General features: G+C 49.3%; 1 protein-coding gene and 1 long non-coding RNA gene across 15 annotated transcripts in view; one reads left to right on the top strand and one right to left on the bottom strand.

The window, feature by feature from the left end:
- The window catches only part of UBR4 (ubiquitin protein ligase E3 component n-recognin 4), a 154,373-nt gene extending 135,723 nt beyond the window's left edge, over positions 1–18,650 (top strand). For all 14 annotated transcript variants that reach the window (XM_083453526.1, XM_083453529.1, XM_083453531.1 and 11 more), the window contains 12 exons: positions 2,616–2,806; positions 3,713–3,886; positions 5,568–5,667; positions 7,640–7,858; positions 8,478–8,591; positions 10,916–11,058; positions 11,832–11,957; positions 12,217–12,411; positions 14,649–14,873; positions 16,813–16,903; positions 17,528–17,690; positions 18,223–18,650. In XM_083453526.1, coding sequence (XP_083309652.1) covers positions 2,616–2,806; positions 3,713–3,886; positions 5,568–5,667; positions 7,640–7,858; positions 8,478–8,591; positions 10,916–11,058; positions 11,832–11,957; positions 12,217–12,411; positions 14,649–14,873; positions 16,813–16,903; positions 17,528–17,690; positions 18,223–18,287 — 1,806 coding nt within the window. In that variant the 3' untranslated portion in view covers positions 18,288–18,650. The remainder of the gene's footprint in view (positions 1–2,615; positions 2,807–3,712; positions 3,887–5,567; positions 5,668–7,639; positions 7,859–8,477; positions 8,592–10,915; positions 11,059–11,831; positions 11,958–12,216; positions 12,412–14,648; positions 14,874–16,812; positions 16,904–17,527; positions 17,691–18,222) is intronic.
- On the bottom strand, positions 9,277–10,908 carry LOC310684023. Its single transcript, XR_014514662.1, has 2 exons — positions 10,734–10,908; positions 9,277–9,863 (listed from the first exon to the last, which is right to left on the bottom strand). It is a non-coding gene; the product is annotated as an uncharacterized lncRNA (long non-coding RNA).

The raw sequence follows: 18,650 nt of genomic DNA, 5'->3' as shown, positions 1-18,650 counted from the left end.
GCTCCGTGTCCGCTTCTCTGGAGCAGCAGAAAACAACCTTTCTCCCTCCTCTATGTGACATCCTTTTATATATTTGAACATGGCTATCATATCACCCCTTAACCTCCTCTTCTCCAGGCTAAACATGCCCAGCTCCCTTAGCCGTTCCTCAAAAGGCATCGTTTCCAGGCCTTTGACCATTTTGGTTGCCCTCCTCTGGACACGTTCCTGGTCTAAATAACAATTTCTTCATGGCTCTCTTGAGCAGCATACAGAGACAGGTGGAATTAGCATTGCTGTGGGCAGTTGTGGGTTGGAGTCGAGGGAAATTCCAGCAAGGGCCCAGGGGCCCCCACAGTCCACAGGATCCAGGAAGCTGTTCCGGTACAAGCAGGAGGTGCAAATTACAAAATCTGTACAATTGCAAGACATGTTTTTGTAAGGACCCTTCCAATGCAATCTCTCATGCCCTCCCTGCCCCACCTCTCCATTCCAAAAGCTCTTACTATTCCACTATCAGTTCCATTATTATTATTATTCCTCTGGTGGGGATCACTAATAGCTGAGAGCTGCTCCTGTCTTTCTGGGCTGGGGGTTAAGAAGGGATCTGACCCTGAGGGGGTTTTAATGGCAGTCGCAGGAAGTCTGGCATCCGTCGGCCTTCGGGTAGATTGACAGAGCTGTTCTGTTATTGGCCTCCTGGGAAAGAGCTTTAGAGTGCCATTTCTCCAATTCCTTTGTGGTGCCAGAAAACTGCTTCTGTTCCTCCCACGAGGACATATGTTTCGGAAACGATGGAAGGATCTGCAGTGGAGAGCTTTTTCATTGACCCTGCATGAGTGCCTGCTCTCAGGGTTCCTTCCAAAGGGGATCCTGTTGTGTCTCTGCATCATCTGTAATCGGACCCTATAGTCACTCCCTTGAGGAGGCTATGCAGCTGCTATGCAGTGTTGCCCTTCAAAGGGGGGTCTGGAAATCAGTGTATTCTAGCCAAATAAAAACATACAGCGTCATGCAGAGTGCTAAGATTTATTGCAGTCTGCAAAAAGCATAAAATGGCCCAGAAGAATTCTCCAAATTCTGGACCTAGGGCTTAGGTTACAAAGACACTTTATAATATTTTCCCATCCATGATTCCCTCGTGCCCAATCTTTTCCAAGGCTCCAATTGGTCATCTGAGCACATGGACAGCTCATGAACACCTCATGCTTTTCATTTTCTAAGAAATGTGCTTTTACCTACTATACAATATCATAACCGCACATTGCTTTAAAACAAAGGTATAAATCCACCCATTCTTCTGCCTCCTGCAAGATGTTGCATTTTTAGTACTCTGTTACGTGGAGCATCTAGTCTTTTCAAAGACACCTTGCCTCTCTGTTATGCAAAATTGATTAAGACTGAAAGGCCCAGCAGAGGCAGAAATACAGGTTATAATTCGTTTAATGGGGCTGCAGAAAGGAAAAAAGAAAATAGTTTTCCCTTTGGAGGTGAGAAACAACTGAAACTTAATTTCTCAGTTCTACACGCGGACAACATTTTGATAAGTGTGAGGAGCAATTACATTAGACCTAAGTATAAAAACAAACCCATCTCTGCCAGCTAGTGTGTCTGCTTTCTTTCACTATTAATTAGCGAGCAAACGTGGCTTCAGGCTAGTTGACCTTCTTGCAATCTTTCAACACCTGGCAATATTAGAATCATTTTGCAAAGCAAGCCAGCTTCTTATATGTGGGAAGAAACATAGGGCTTATATTTTCAATAAAAAGTAAAAAAAAGCATGAAGAAACAAGGGGTCATTGGGGCTACTCTGGAAGGAAGGTGGCGAGCCAACCTTTAGATAAATGAGAGCGATTGGAAGACGTGTTCAGAACACAGAGGTCCAATAGTTCTTGACCTTCCCTTTGACCATACTAGCACGGTCAGTAGCAGGGGTTAGAAACTAGAAGTCCCCTGGGTCAGAGCTGACCCTCTGGAGCAGGCACACTTATGGTTGAGCCATGGGCCCAACCCTTCTCAGAGTTAGCCATCTGGGGATATTGCTGGCTGACCAGGGTCTTCAGGTCACAATAGCTGGGCCTGACTTCAGCCTCTGACCCTCTTCAGCAGCACTCAAGGGGGGGTTGGACTGTATCTTGCCATGAGCTGAAGGACATCCAGGAACTCCCTAGCGAGGCTGGAGGTTTGGCACTCTCTTTTTCCAAAAAATGATGCCGTAGAGATACTAGGCCTCCTCTTGTTGCCTGCCTAAATGGATTTTTTTTTTCAGCCTGCTGTGTTCATTGGAACACGTGCTTTGTTGCTAATAAATTGGTTTCAGGGAGCGTTTCTTACAGAGACTTGATGGTGAATCATCCAAATGAATCCAGGACAGGACAAAAAGCCTAAGAGAGTTGGCTTTGCCGGATCAGGGAGTGGTCAAGGGGGTTATCGGAGGGGTGTTGTCCTGAAGGCGTTGAGAATAGAGGGAAGAGGAGCAGAAACAGAGGAAGAGGGAATTTGCAGGGAGGTTGAGAGATTGCGAGGGGCGGATTTGAGAAGCTGCCCTGCAAATGAGGTGTGGGGCAGGGAGAAGGGCGTCCCAAGGCAGATAGACTCCGGGTGTCTTGACTGACGGGCCATTTCCCCCTCCGCAGGGCAACCTCCTCCTCACGGGAGACAAGGACCAGCTGGTGATGCTGCTGGACCAGATCAACAGCACCTTCGTCCGCTCCAACCCTAGTGTCCTGCAGGGCCTGCTCCGCATCATCCCTTACCTGTCCTTTGGGGAGATGGAGAAGATGCAGATCCTGGTCGATCGCTTCAAGCCCTACTGCAGCTTCGACAAGTATGCCTCCCTGGGAACCCTGAACCGAACTCTCCTGCCCTCTCCTGTTCCTTGAGTTTTTTAAGTGTGCAAAATAAATTGGGGTGCTGCTGGTTTGCAAGGGCTCTGCTTGTCAGAGGTGCAGCTCTGCTTAAATCTCTGGTTCCAGGCTGGCCTCAAAGCTCCCAAGACTCTGCGCAGCCTAGCACAGAATCCCCCCAACGGAGTGCCCTTCAGATATTTTGGACTACGCCATCCAGGCTGGGGTGGGGACACTGTAGCCCCAAACTCTGAAGGGCCACCAGGCTGGTCTTAAACAGTTGGGTTGTGTACAGGAGTCTCTGTATATTACACACAAAAAAGGTGTGTTTTGTGCATTATACAAAGATAGGAAATGTGCTTAATTTTGACTTCCTCTACTTGTCGTTAAGGGTGGGCGAGGGCATTGAAGCCCCTCCCCAAAACCACTGGCTATCTTTGCATAATTTCAAGCATAGCTTCACCCTCTTGAGAACTAGAAACTTGGCACCCCTCCCTCCTTTTTGACAAAAGCCAATGCTCTCAGGAGTCTGAATGATTGCACCAGTTGTATCACAATGGTTCTCCAGTGTCCTTTTGCTGTGTTTTTAATGCGCATTTCATGGATATTGCAACAATTAATGCTAGAAAACAGTGAGCAAAAGACTATTTCAATTTCCTGTTAATATTTGAGTTGCTTTGGGTTGCCTCTCGGACCAACAAGTGGCATAGAAATAAAACAGGGACGAGAGTCCTTTTTACAAGCTCAGCTCTGCAAAAAGCAGCCCCAGAGGCTAGAATCAGAGGGTGCAGATGGTTTGGGACTTAGCTTTATTTAGAGCGGAGAATCTCAGCCCGGATTGGCCCCCTGACAGCCTTTGTGAGTCCCTCGCCTCTTTTCTCCTCCAGGTACGATGAGGAGCACAGTGGGGACGACAAGGTCTTCCTGGACTGTTTCTGCAAAATAGCAGCGGGCATCAAGAACAACACGAATGGGCACCTCCTGAAAGACCTCATCCTCCAGAGGGGGATCACGCAGAACGCCCTCGACTACATGAAGAAGCACATCCCCAGTGCCAAGAAGTGAGAGTCGTGAGGGAGGAGGGAGGCGATTTCTGGGTGGCGGTTCACTGGGATAAGCCCCCTCTGCGTTGGGGCATTGCCCTTTCCTTGGGGGTGGCCTGAGTGCGCCCAGTTTGCTGCTCCCTTGCAGAGCTAATGTGAGGAAAGAAAATCCCAAGCTATGCCTTCCTTTAAGAAAACAAAATATTAATATTAATAATAATAATAATAATAATAATAATAATAATAATAATAATAATAATATCTTTATTGTCATTGCCCCCTTCGGGAACAACAAAATTACTTGACTGCTCCATAAAAACACTAATTAAACAATACAGTATAATACAGCAAGGGAGATTAGATGACTTTCAAAGTCCGGGCTTCCCATTCAGGGCCGAGATCGCTCTGGAGAAGAAGCTGTTCTTAAGACGGCTCGTTCTTGTCGTCATCGTCCTGTATCTCCGTCCCGACGGCAAGAGCTCGAAGAGACAGTGACCAGGATGCTATGGATCTTTTACTATGTCCAGTGCCTTCCTATGGCACCTTGTGGCATAAATCTGCTCTAAGGTGGAGAGTGGGCAGCCAACAATGCTCTCTGCTGCCTTAACCAACCCTGCACAACCCCATCCTGTCCTGGGTAGTACAGCTTCCCTACCACACACATAAGCCATAAGTGAGCACGCTCTCAATGGCACAGTGATAGAAGGCAAGCAGCAGTTTCTGCGGAAGATGGTTTTTCCTTAGTATTCTCAAAAAATACAGTCTCTGCTGCGCCTTCTTCACAAGCCCCCTTGTGTTGACACTCCAGGACAGATCCTCTTGTAATTCAATGCCCAAAAATCTGAACGTTGTTACCCTCTCCACACAGACCCCATCAATCAAAAGTGGCTGGACATTGCTCTTCTGTCTCCTGAAGTCCACCACAAGTTCCTTTGTCTTCCTTGTATTTATGAGCAAATTGTTAGCTCTGCACCACTCTGTCAGCCGCTCCACCTCATCTCCACCCAAAATATTGGGGTTTAGGTGGTAGGGAAATCTCTCAGCCTTGAGGCTACTGGGAGCTGCTGCTGCCAGTCAGAGCAGAGAACACTGGGCTAGGTGGACCCAGTTCTGGATAAGGCAGCACTAAAGGTTACCTGGGCCCTTAACAGCTTCCTGAACCCTTGACACACTGTGCTGGCTCCCAGGGAAGCAGCTGCAGGTCTCTGTCTCACCCACAACCCCTGGCCAAGTCATTTTCTTGGGGTGTTTGGAGCTCAGCCACATGAAGCATGATTTCGGGCAAAAGGACACCACTCTGGAAATTGAGGTGGTTCTTTTTGGGAGTGTCTGAATTGCCTTAATTTGGGGAGTGGGTGGCATGAGTGTGTGAGCCACACAGCGGGGCTGGGGTGGAGTAATCCAGGTCTTGATGTTGACAGCTGCTGTAGTAGTTAAGAGCGGTAGTCTCGTAATCTAGGGAACCGGGTTCGCATCTCCGCTCCTCCACATGCAGCTGCTGGGTGACCTTGGGCCAGTCACACTTCTCTGAAGTCTCTCAGCCCCACTCACCTCACAGAGTGTTTGTTGTGGGGGAGGAAGGGAAAGGAGAATGTTAGCCGCTTTCAGACTCCTTCAGGTAGGGATAAAGCGGGATATCAAATCCAAACTCTTCTTCTTCTTTTCAAGCGCTTTCTCTTTTCCAATCTTCTCTCTGCAGTTTGGATGCCGATGTATGGAAGAAATTCCTCTCCCGGCCGGCCCTTCCTTTCATCCTCCGGCTGCTCCGAGGTCTCGCCACGCAGCACCCCCCAACACAGGTGAAAGAGAGGTCTTCTACCTCCCCCCACCCCCCGGCCCATGAGTCTAATCTGGTCTCCATGTACATCAGGTTTAGGCGTATACATGGTGCCTGATCCTAGGGGCTGATTCCAGGCACAGCTGCCTTCTCCTAAGTGTGAGACAAAGGCAAAGGGCTCTTTAAGCCCAGCCCCTACAGAGGCATTTTGGACCTCAGGTGTTTGTGTGTGTGTGTGTTGCTTGTGCCTAGGGTGGGAATGATCCAGCAATAGCGGAGCTACATCAGTTCACCAAAGGGGCAGAAGGAAAACATCCCAAAGTGTGCTACAGAACAGTGGTTCCCAAATGGTGGTCCACCAGAGTCATTTGAATGCATTGCAGTGTGTCTTGGAATTCTATTTTTTTAAAAATAATATTTATTGCTTTTTGAACAATTTACACACTACAAAACCAAATAAAAACAGAAAATAGAACAATACAATACAATATAAAGACACTACATAACACTAGACACATTAAACTAACAAAACCAAACAAAAACAATTCAAAACACTCAAACAATTTCAGTATCTTCTCTTTCATTCACTTATTTCACCGACCTCCTCACACCCCCCTTTTTCCACTTCTGTCAAATGTTTCAGCAATTCCTTTCCATCTTCCTCTGTTATCTGTCCTATAATTATCCTAGCACATTCTAACCTTATTTTACCTTTAAAATTCCATTAATCTATTTATACTTAAATCCTTATAGCATTTCTACTAAAGCCATATAACTTCATTCCAAGAGTCTTTTAACATTCATTAATTTTACAATATTTCTGTAAATAATCTTTAAACTTTTTCCAGTCTTCTTCCACTGACTCCTCTCCCTGGTCTCGGATTCTGCCAGTCATTTCCGCCAGTGTGTCTTGGAATTCTAATTGTAATACAGTAAGATTTTATTGCAGGGGGTTGGTCTCCAGGACCCTTCCAATTCTGTGATTCTAGCAATACAATATATATGAAATAAAAGCAGCAACAGTACAATTGAACATCACACAGCCACTAGTGCAGCACACTGCAGTTACTACAACAGGCAGAAGAAAACAATTGTCTGGTCCGCCAAGATCCTCAGCAGTTTTCAGGTGGTCGGGCAGGGGGCAGAAGTTTGGGAACTTCTGCTTTAGAATAGTCTTCTTCCGGTAAACGAGATGCTCTTGAAGAAGAGTGATATGGTTTTGAAAGGGGAAAATTTGAAGTGTTCCATTGGTGCTTCTGCAAGGTGTTGCAGGGGCTTCTGCCACATTCCTGTCTATCTTGGCTGGTGTAACTGGAACGCTCTGCATGTCATATGCAAACTTAGGCCAGTTTCATCGATCCATTACTTGGTTGCTTAAAATTCACTTTGCTCTTGAACTTCAGTGGTGTTAATTGGATAGTATCCCTGGAGGGAGGCGGGTGGCGCTGTGGGTAAAAGCCTCAGCGCCTAGGGCTTGCCGATCGAAAGGTCGGCAGTTCGAATCCCCGCGGCGGGGTGCGCTCCCCTCGTTCGGTCCCAGCGCCTGCCAACCTAGCAGTTCGAAAGCACTCCCGGGTGCAAGTAGATAAATAGGGACCGCTTACTAGCGGGAAGGTAAACGGCGTTTCCGTGTGCGGCTCTGGCTCGCCAGAGCAGCGATGTCAAGCTGGCCACGTGACCCGGAGGTGTCTCCGGACAGCGCTGGCCTCCGGCCTCTTAAGTGAGATGGGCACACAACCTTAGAGTCTGTCAAGACTGGCCTGTACGGGCAGGGGTACCTTTACCTTTTATCCCTGGAGGTCTGGGTGCCTTTTTGTACTATACTGGGCTTGAAAGACAGACAAATTTTTAAGAGCAAAGCTGTATCCGGTGTAGAGGGGGGGGAAGAGCATAGGAGCATAGGATTTCCTTTTCAGGTTCCACAGCTCAGGGCCAAGGCTGACTCCTCCTCCTGTCCTCTTTGCCCACTGCATTAACGTCTGCTCCCCGAACAGGTGCTCATTGGGACCGACTCGATCACGAACCTGCACAAGCTGGAGCAAGTCTCCAGTGATGAAGGGATTGGGACGCTGGCCGAGAATCTCCTGGAGGCCCTGCGGGAGCACCCAGAGGTCAACAAGAAGATTGACGCCGCCCGGAGAGAGACGCGAGCGGAGAAGAAGCGCATGGCCATGGCGATGCGCCAGAAAGCGTTGGGCACCCTTGGCATGACGGTAAGAGCAGAAGCAGAGCCAGCTGCATTCGGCCCGGTACCCATCTAGCAGAGCATCCTGTTCTCACAATGACCAGCCAGATGCCACGATAGGGAGCTGGGATTCGGAAACATGACTGCCTCCAACTTTGGAGGCCAATCACAGCCATTGTGGCAGCCATCCGAAGCCCTTTGTCCAATCCTCTCTTGAAGCCTTTTAAGTTGGTGGCCACCACTGTCTCCTGTGGCAGAGAGTTCCGCAGTTTAACTCTGCACAGCATGAAGAAGTCCTTTCTTTAATCTGTCCTGAGTCTTCCAATGTTCAGCTCCATTCTAGCAATGGCTGGCTCTTTGGGTGGTGCTATTTAATCCAGCCGGACCAGTGGCTGTTCAGGTCCCACTTGTTAGGGGAGATTTAAGCGGATAGGCAGGAGGGCAACCCAGTTCTAGCCAAGAGAAACCGCGGTTGTTTTATCACGGCCATAGCAGCAACCATAAGGTCAAGGACACATTTTCCAATGCGGAACTTTCCATGCCTTGTGATGGCCCTCTTCCTCCAACCCACACGACCATTTTTCATTCCCCTGCTCCCCCAAACCCGGCTCTTCTCCTCGATAACCTTGCTGTGCTGGATCTTTCAGACCAACGAGAAGGGCCAGGTGGTGACAAAGACAGCGCTGCTGAAGCAGATGGAGGAGCTGATCGAGGAGCCGGGCCTCACCTGTTGCATCTGCAGGGAGGGCTACAAGTTCCAGGTAGGCCTTGGGGGTGAAGTGGGGAGTCGGAGCCTGGCAATTTCACCCAGTCACGCTGTTTCATGCATATGCATATGTCTGCATATGCACATTTCATTGCAGCCGTATTTCCAAGGTGCTGGGCAGCTGAGCGACATCCAGAGTCGTGCAGGTCTACACTGAATTGCTGGGTGTTGGACCAGATGACCCTTTGGGGCCATTGCAAGTCTACAATTATGTGACTCTCTACCAGAGGTTCCCAAACTCATTTGCCCTACAGCCTCCTTTTCAGGAAAAAGAAAAATCTCAGTGCCCCCCTAGAAATCTGTCTTCTTTAAGTGAACAAACATAAAGATGCGGTGACAAATTTGCGTTCTTTTATGTATCTACTGTAATTTTTGCTCTATAAGGCTCACTTTTTCCCTCCTAAAAAGTAAGGGGAAATGTGTGTGCATCTTATGGAGCGAATGCAGGCTGCGCAGCTATACCAGAAGCCAGAACAGCAAGAGGGATTGCTGCTTTCACTGCACAGGATCCCTCTTGCTGTTCTGGCTTCTGAGATCCAGAATATTTTTTTTCTTGTTTTCCTCCTCCAAAAATTAGGTGCGTCTGGTGCATCTTATAGAGCGAAAAATACGGTATATTTCTACCAATGTCCTACAACATAGTAAAGAAAGATGTTGTTGTAGATAAGACATGCTGAAGCTTGAAATTATCAAATTGTTTATTAAAATCAACTATGGTGACATTCACATCACACACAGAATATTTAGATAACAAAGGATAATATTAAAATGAAAATTACAAATAACATTAAAAGTGATCCTAGTGAGAAAGATGAACTGGGGTGGATCTAGACACAGGTTAAAAACACTATAAATAAGTCAGAAATTAAATCGTTACAACAAAAGAAAAATAAAGCCTATGTAAAAATCCATATAAATTCCTATTTGCTCTCTGGTGTTACATGTTTATAACACATCCAAAACATATTATTGTGATGAATGTGGCTGAGTCCCTGGTGCGCCATTAGGCAGGCAAGCTGCGACCCACTTCCTGGGCCTGAGTGAAGCTGAAAAGGGTTCACCCATGCCCAGGAAAACCCCTCTCCTCCAGTACGACTGTCGGATCCAGGGGAAGCGCTGTCGCCATCCCACAGCAGTGCCCAGCCTGATGGGAAGTGCCATTACAGAGCAGATGAAACATATACGAATGGGTTTTTCAAAACGTTCTTCTTTTTATGCTTCAACTGCCCTCTTATTTTTATTCACTGCCCCCCAGTTGCACCTGAGGCTACTACTGCCCCCCCCCCCCAATTGTTCCTTTGTGTAGTGTGGTGTAGTGGTTAAGAGCGGTAGTCTCGTAATCTGGGGAACCGGGTTCGCGTCTCCGCTCCTCCACATGCAGCTGCTGGGTGACCTTGGGCTAGTCACACTTCTTTGAAGTCTCTCAGCCCCACTCACCTCACAGAGTGTTTGTTGTGGGGGAGGAAGGGAAAGGAGAATGTTAGCCGCTTTGAGATTCCTTAAAGGGAGTGAAAGGCGGGATATCAAATCCAAACTCTTCTTCTTCTTAAAAAAATAATATTTTTTTATTGATTTTAACATATAAATTATAAAATATACCACAAAATTTTTCACTTATACAATCTTTTTAGACTTCCATCAGCACCTCTGATGATCCACCGTTTTAACCACCTCTTATACATTTCTTAACCTTATTTTGCCTTTACATCTCTTAACAAATCATCCTTCCCCTTCTCCATTTTTGCAATACTTCCAATAATACGCCTCACAAAACTTCTTGCAACCCTACAAATGTCGTCTGATCCTCACAAATACTTTTCAAATAGTCCGTAAATTTACTCCAGTCTTCCGTGAATTTCTGGTCCCGCCGGTTTCAAATCCTTCCTGTTAGTTTATCTAGTTCTGCATAGTCCATTAACTTCATCCTCCATTCTTCAGTCGTCGGTAATTCTTCTTGCTTCCATTTTGGGGCCAATAATATTCTTGCTGCTGTTATTGCATATAAAAAGAGCTTACAGTCCTTTCTATTTATATCGCTCCCCACAATGCCCAGTAAAAATGCTTCTGGTTTCTTTAGAAATGTATATTTCAACATTTTTTTCATCTCATTATATACCAGCTCCCAGAAGCATTTCACCTGCCCCCCCTCCCCCGATTGTTCCAGCTCCCCCAGGGGAATGGATCGCCCACTTTGCAAAACACTGCTCTATAGACATTCCAAGGCCAAAGAGAAAACGGCAGCTGTTTCTGTGCAGCTTTTCCACATTTGAAGCTTGGTGCCTTGGCTTTTCCGCCGCAGCTTCTGTTTTCTCCCCACAGCCGACAAAGGTCCTGGGCATCTACACCTTCACCAAGCGAGTCGCCCTGGAGGAGTTTGAGAACAAGCCTCGGAAGCAGCAGGGCTACAGCACCGTTTCGCACTTTAACATTGTCCACTACGACTGTCACCTGGCAGCTGTGAGGTGGGTCTGTGTTTCCCTCTGGGCCTGAGAGCTCCTTGGCATCTTGGCCGCAAAGCCGTGCCTGATCTGCTGGGGGTTCGGTTTAGCCTGGGGAGGAATCCCATCAGCTGCAGCTTTGGTAATGAGCTAACCAACAATACTTTAAGGTATGCCCTAGTTCAGGGGTCTGCAACCTTTCAGACAAAAAGAGCCACTTGGACCCGTTTCCGAAGAAAACAAAACTGGGAGCCGCAAAACTTGTCATGATAAAAATAACTTTTTTGTCACTTTTTAAAATTATTTCTTTGTTTGACCCCTCAGAAATACTCCTCCTCATAGAAATAAACGTTAAATTAACAAGTTACCTTTTTGTGTGTGTTCTTCACTCCCCTTCAAAACAGTGACCAGCGTACATGCCCCTTACAATGTAGCGGGCAGGCGGGAAGGTGACGACGGGACGGTGCGTGACTAACGCATGCACCGCCCCCATGCGATGTCACAGCCAGTACAGCGCCCGCCACAGTGGGGAGTGTTGGGGCGCACAATGCGCCTCCTCCCCTCGCTAGTATCCGCCCCGGAGCCGCGGCCAAGGTGTAAAAGAGCCACATGCGGCTCCGGAGCCGCGGGTTGCAGACCCCTGCCCTAGTTGGTAAGCTGCAGGGTTTGTGGTCAGTGTGTGTGTAATATTTAAGGCTTCGGGACTGCGGCAGTCACCAGCTTTGCTCTACAGGGAAGAGGTTTGCAGGGAAAGGGACTTTCGCTGACTGATAACGGCCTTGCTTTTACTCCTGCAGGTTGGCACGTGGGCGCGAGGAATGGGAGAGTGCGGCCCTGCAGAATGCCAACACCAAATGCAACGGCCTCTTGCCGGTGTGGGGGCCCCATGTCCCAGAATCGGCCTTTGCCACCTGCTTAGCCAGGTGAGTCTGAGGAGCTGCCCTTTTGCCCGCTGTTCTGTCGGGGTCAGCAGTCTCTTGCTGCAAGTGCCCTCTTCCCACCAGCTTGTAGGGGGAGAGGGTCTGATTTCTTGGACTGTACCATCCTAACACAACCTTTTCAGAACTGTATTTGTATTTTGCCCTTTCCTTAACCCTCCAGCTTCTCTTGGAAAGCCAAGAGGCTTTCCGGGGCCTCTTGTGAGATCTGCAGCCTAACCTGGTGTTGGTTTCCTTCCCGTAGGCACAACACCTACCTTCAAGAATGCACAGGGCAGCGGGAGCCCACCTACCAGCTCAATGTGCATGACACCAAGCTGCTGTTCCTCCGGTTCGCCATGGAGCAGTCATTCAGCGTGGACACGGGCGGCGGAGGGCGGGAGAGCAACGTCCACCTCATCCCCTACATCATTCACACGGTGCTTTATGTCCTCAACACGTCAGTACCTTTTATCTGTCTTCTCTCTCTCTCTCTCTGCGTGTCTGTACATTTGTCCCCTGAGCCAACCTCCCTTGGTGGAGTAGGGTGTCGTGAGACAGGTTGCTGCTTTGAATTGCTCCGCAGATGGAGCAATAGATTTCGAGGTTTTGTTGCTCACCCCTCCCGAAGGAAGTAGGGAAGTAAACCACAGAGCCCAGGGCTTGTCGATCAGAACGTTGGCGGTTTGAATCCCTGCGACGGGGTGAGCTCCTGTTGTTTGGTCCCAGCTCCTGCCAGCCTAGCAGTTTGAAAGCACACTAGTGCAAGTAGATAAATAGGTACCACTCCAGCGAGAAGGTAAACAGTGTTTCCGTGCACTGCTCTGGTTCGCCAGAAGCGGCTTAGTGATGCTGGCCACATGACCCAGAAAAACTGTCTGTGGACGAACACTGGCTCCTTCGGCCTATAGAGCGAGGTGAGCGCCGCAACCCCAGAGTCGTCCACGACTGGACCTAACGGTCAGGGGTACCTTTACCTTTACCTTCCAAAGGAAGCTTAGCGGCCTGCACTGGCCTGAGCCCCATCTGTGGATCAGGCAGGAGGGAGTGACCCATCTGGGGAATACCGTCCATCCGCTGAGGAGAAGACACCTTCAGATTAAATCCAGTGGTCCTTCCTGTAGTGTGATCCTTGTGTTGTTTGGGTATATAGGCTTCTCCACACAGGGTAGGACTCGCATCTGGTGCCCTGTTTCTGGCCCCGCCCCATGCTACTGGCACGTAGCCTCTGCGAGTTTGCCCAGAAAGGAATGTGGCTGTGAGGTCAAAAACAGTTTGCCACCCTGTTCTTTGGCGCGATGCTAATGTATGTGCTTAAACTCTTTTGGGTCCAGAGCTCATTGTGAGAATGAATGGTTTGTGTGCCTGAGACCTCAGTCATTCAGGGCTGGGGAATGGAGAGGTCTTGGGAGAGCTGCTGGTCAGGAGCAGGGCCAGCCCAAGACATGTTGGCACCCAAGGCAAAGCAAAAAAAAGGCAGGTGTCCCCTGTCAGGAAAGAAGGGGCGAATGAGTGAAGATCTGCTTTAGGAACCGGGGGAGGAGACTATTGGCAGAGAGGTCGCTGTGGAGCTGCTGCAACTATTGCTGCCACTGCAGCAGCAATGAGTAATGCATTCGTTGGAGGCTGGATCTGTTGCCCCTTGTGGATCTTGCTACCCAAGGCCGTCACTGCACTTTGCCTTAGGGGTGGATTGGTCCTGGGGAAGAGACTATGCCAGGGGTCGGCAAGGTTTACCTCGGCTGGGCCAGTTCACTCCAGCGGAGATCCCTCTGTGGGCCGGATCGTGTACGTGCAATTTCTGGCGTCTGCACAGATGCGATTTCGGTGCATCAGAAGCGCATCCCTGCACCGTGCTGGTTTAGCGCAGCGCGCAGGGACTTGCCGTGCTGGCGGCTTGTGGGCTGGTTAATCGACCCCTGTGGGCCGCTTGTGACCCATGGGCCTTAGGTTGCTGACCCCTGGAGTATGCTAAGGGGACCTGTGTTCAGGTGTTGATACATATGAAGGTAGATCTTGGCTTAGCCTGTGAAATGGAATGATATCTGGTTGGATGGGGGAAGGAAAGTATGGGGGCATTTTGTTCTGCTTTTTGGCTCATTAAAGGTAAAGGTAAAGGTACCCCTGCCCGTACGGGCCAGTCTTGACAGACTCTAGGGTTGTGCGCCCATCTCACTCAAAGAGGCCGGGGGCCAGCGCTGTCTGGAGACACTTCCGGGTCACGTGGCCAGCGTGACATCACTGCTCTGGCGAGCCAGAGCCGCACACGGAATGCCGTTTACCTTCCCGCTAGTAAGCGGTCCCTATTTATCTACTTGCACCCGAGAGTGCTTTCGAACTGCTAGGTTGGCAGGCACTGGGACCGAATAACGGGAGTGCACCCTGCCACGGGGATTCGAACCGCCGACCTTTCGATCGGCAAGCCCTAGGCGCTGAGGCTTTAACCCACAGCGCCACCCGCGTCCCTTGGCTCATTGGCTTGGTGTAAGTTCTTGACACTAGAGGGAAAGCCTCAACAATATATTGTTGGGCTGTCTAGCCCTAAAGTAGGAGGCCGCTGTTCTGCAGGCTTCTGGTAGGCCAGTGTGAGAACAGGATGCTGGACAGACCGATCTGGCAAGCTCTTCTTACGTTGAAGGGTTTCTTCTTCCCCCTGCTGTTCAAAGTGCATCACTTCTGTCTCTGCTTGACTTTCAGAACACGAGCGACTTCTCGAGAAGAGAAGAACCTGCAGAGCTTCCTGGAGCAGCCCAAGGAGAAGTGGGTGGAGAGTGCCTTCGAGGTGGACGGGCCCCATTATTACATCGTCATGGCGCTTCACATCCTGCCCCCGGAGAGGTGGAAGGCGATGCGCATCGACATTCTCAAGCGGCTGCTGGTGATCTCACACGCTCGGGTGGTGTCGCCAGGGGGAGCAAGCAGGTATGGGGCTGTCCACACCCATCCACACACCCCTTTCCCTCTCCTCTCTGTGCTGCAGAGAAAGCAGCCGGTTCCTTCCCTTCCCACTCCCAGGGAGTGGTCCCATAGGGTTACAAAGGCATGCTTGTTGGATTGGGACCCTTGGACATGACTTGGCTACACAGCCTTTGCCTTCTGCATTAGAAGGCTGGTTTTGGTGATCAAACAAAATTTTCTTCTTAAAAACCAGCATCTTTTTTTTTTTTTAAAAAAAAGCTGAATTTCCAATAGTTCCTGGAAGAGTCGAGAACAACACGCAAGGTTTTGATGGATGCTGTTGGATACTCTCTTTCCCTATGTTGGTTCAGGTCTCGGCGCCCTCTTCAGGCACACAGGAGAATTAGATGTAGTTGACATTGACTCTAAGTGAGCTGGGCCTGCTGAAAATCCCGGGAGGAGCTTGACCTCTTCTCCTTCCTCCTCTCTTTGTCTGGGCCCACAGAGCTGTTTCTGTTTGCCTGCATTAAGTCTGTGGCTCAGTGCCTCCCCACACCTGGTTGCATTCTCATATATATATATATAAAAGGCATCAGTAAAACAAAAGGAGTTCTATATATCATGAACAAACCTGAGTAGCATACAAAACAATTTAAAATGCTAGACCTACTCGGAGTAGATCCATTGAACTTGATTGGATACGACTTTCAGAGCCTAGGAAAGCTTGGCTAAACATAATAGGGTGGTCTACAGCTAGGTTCTACCCAAGAGTAGATGCAGTGAAATTAATGACTCTAAATTAGTCGCGCCCATTGCTTTCAGTAGGTTGGCTCTGAGTAGGCTTAGCACTAGATAGATCTTGAGGGGCATGTAAAGGTCACTGCTGTCCCTGTCTCACAAATTACTCAAGGGAGGACACTGCAGGGGACGGGTGCTGTCACCAAGAAGGCCCAAGGGGTGGCCCTCTGGTCATTTGAAATGGCTCCAGGCTGTCTGTGTCCTCTGCTTCTGATCTCTTGTCTGTAAGAAGGAGAAAATATGTGCTGTGTATGCCTTGATCCCAGGGTCTAACCCTTTGGACCATGCCATGGCTGGATCAGCTATGTTACAGGAGAGTAAATTGAGGTGTGGGTCTTTGGAGGAGTCTCTGCCGGCCCCTTGGCTTGAAGTGTTTCCTTGCAGCTTCCTGAGAGCAGGTGTTCAGGGGTCATGATGGGAAGGGCGTGCATTTTGGATGCTCTGTAATATGCGCCCAAGTGGTCTTGTAGCCTTCGGGGAGGGGCTGCAGACTCCGGCATCGATTGGCTCTGCACATTTCCTGCTGCTGTAAGGGAAATCTGGCGTTTGATTCATGCCCGTTCTGGGGAAGTAGCTTTAGCCTCCCAGGGGAAGCACTTTCCACAGGGACCAGCAGCCTGCAGTTCTCAAGCAGCCCGAGGCCTTGGAGCCCTGACGGAAGCAGAGGTAGTTTGATGGCCCCTCTCGCTTTGTAGCATTGACCTGCCCTTAACAAACATTCTGAGAGCGGAGCCGGGAATCTCCTTGCAACATGACTGTGGTGATTTAGGGGGCAGGGGATGCTTAACTACATGGTCTTAAGTCCTGGAGAAAATGCTTTCCCCCCTCTTTTTGGGGGGGGGGGGGATGGAAACGAGATTGCAGGAATTTCAGCAACAGTGCCAGGCCCCACGTTGCACAACACTTTGCAGTTGTGCCTGCGGCCGTAGTTGTAAATCGCTTTGCTGGGGAGAACAGTGGAGCGTCCCCGTCTCTCTGTGTGTTCCTTCCCTCCCTCCCTTCCTCCCTCCAGCGCCTGGCTGAGCTTGCCCCACGCATTTTCCCACATGTATTATGGATGGGCTTCTGGCTGTCGCCGCAGCCGGGGCTATTCATCAGCTGAGCTTCAGGCAGCAAAGAAAAGTGTAGCAATTAACTGCGAGGCTTGATCTTATTTTCCTAACAGGCTAACGGATAAAGCAGTGAAGGACTACTCTGCCTATCGCTCCGGCCTCCTCTTCTGGGCCCTCGTTGATCTCATTTACAACATGTTCAAAGTAAGCGAGCTTGGAACGAACTTGGTGCATTTCTTCTTCTTTTAGCAATGCTCCTCAAACCAGTGGCCTGCTTTTCTCTAGGGGGCCGGCACCATCTGTTGTGCGCAGCTCCCAGGCTGAGGAATGTTGGGGGAATCCTAGTTCAGGGTGATCTAAAAGCTGAACGAAGGCATTTTACATCAGTGTTCCAGGTTCTTTCACTCTCCCCAGTTTCCACAATTTTTATCAGGTCTGGAGAGGTGCAGCATGTACCACCCATCTTCTTAAAAGTCTCAGTAGACGAGATTATTGGCATCCTCTGAATAAGAATAAAAGAAGACCACAGCATAGGGACTCCCAGTTCAGTCTACTGTTGCCAACTGCAGATAGCCAGATGCTCCCGGGAAGAGCCCACAAGACAACAGACTTTCTCCAGGAGCTGGCATTCAAAGGAATACTGCTCTTGAAGCTGGAGGATCTATCTAGGCATTATTGGCTTATAACTTCTTGCTAGGCCCTTCTGTCAAAAGGGTTTTTCCCCGCCTTAGGTCCGATTCCCCATTTTAAAGCCGTGTTTGCCTACTTCCTCTTTGTCCTCCATTCTCAAGCTTCTAACCCTCCCTTCTCCTCCTCTTTCCCATCCAGAAGGTGCCTACGAGTAACACAGAGGGGGGCTGGTCCTACTCTCTGGCAGAATACATCCGCCACAATGACATGCCCATCTACGAGGCCGCAGACAAGGCTCTGAAGACTTTCCAGGAGGAGTTTATGCCTGTGGAGACCTTTTCAGAATTTCTGGACGTGGCTGGTTAGTTGCTCTGGAAAGCTCTACGTGTGTTTTATAATAACGCTGTATGCTGACATGCTGCCTTTGAGTGATGGGAACTGATTCAGATGTAACCGAGATGTTTCCCACAGGGATAAAAACTCCAGGGAACGTGTTCACATGGGTAGCAGGGTTGGGAAAGGTTTGGGGAGCCTTTGCCAGTCAAGAATACAATTTGCTGGGTTAGATGGGTCAGGACTGACTTGGTATAAAACAGCTTCCTGCGATTCTGCATCTTGTGAACCAAAAGTGATTTGGATAGTATAGCAGTGGGTAAGTGAGGGGACAGTGAACTTGCAGACCTTTCCTGTGGGTCAGCAGTTTGGCTACCAGCTATTCCTGGTTTTGGGGACTGAAGCTGTTAAAGTGTGTGGAGGAGGCACCAATCTTCTCCATTAGTTCCTATCCTCCCCTGGCCTCATTACTTGCTTGCCAGAATTGGTGGCAAAGGAAGATGCTTCTAGGAATTGGTTTGCCAAATGTGCACAGCTGACGTGCCCTTTCCTGCTTTCAGGACTGTTGTCAGAAATCAGCGATCCCGATGGCTTCCTCAAGGATCTCCTCAACTCCATCCCCTGAGCCCCGAGCGGCTACACGAAGAGACCACAATCAGCTTGCCTCCCTGCTGTTCCTCTGTATCCTGCCCAACCAGCCCGCAAAGAATGTTGCAGTTACTTTATCTCCAAGCCTCTTGTCCCCCGTCCCCCCCACCTCGCCCCCTGCCTTGACCCCAATCTTGGAGTGATGTTGGATTTTCAGCTTGTTTTCTCCCCTGTCCACCACCGCCGGTCCACCCCTGTGCTTCTCAATGTTCTGCCTTGCGTGCTCCGAGCCAGTGAAGGAACGTGCAAGGACTTGAATAACCCAAGCCGGCCCCAGTCAGTTCTACTGCTTCTTTGTGTGTGTGACCATTTTACCAGTCAATAAATAAGTTAAATACAA

The sequence above is a fragment of the Podarcis tiliguerta genome (assembly GCF_965153285.1).
Source record: "Podarcis tiliguerta genome assembly, chromosome: 8".
Classification (NCBI taxonomy): Eukaryota; Metazoa; Chordata; class Lepidosauria; order Squamata; family Lacertidae; genus Podarcis; species Podarcis tiliguerta.
This window is presented reverse-complemented; position numbering and strand designations above follow the sequence as displayed.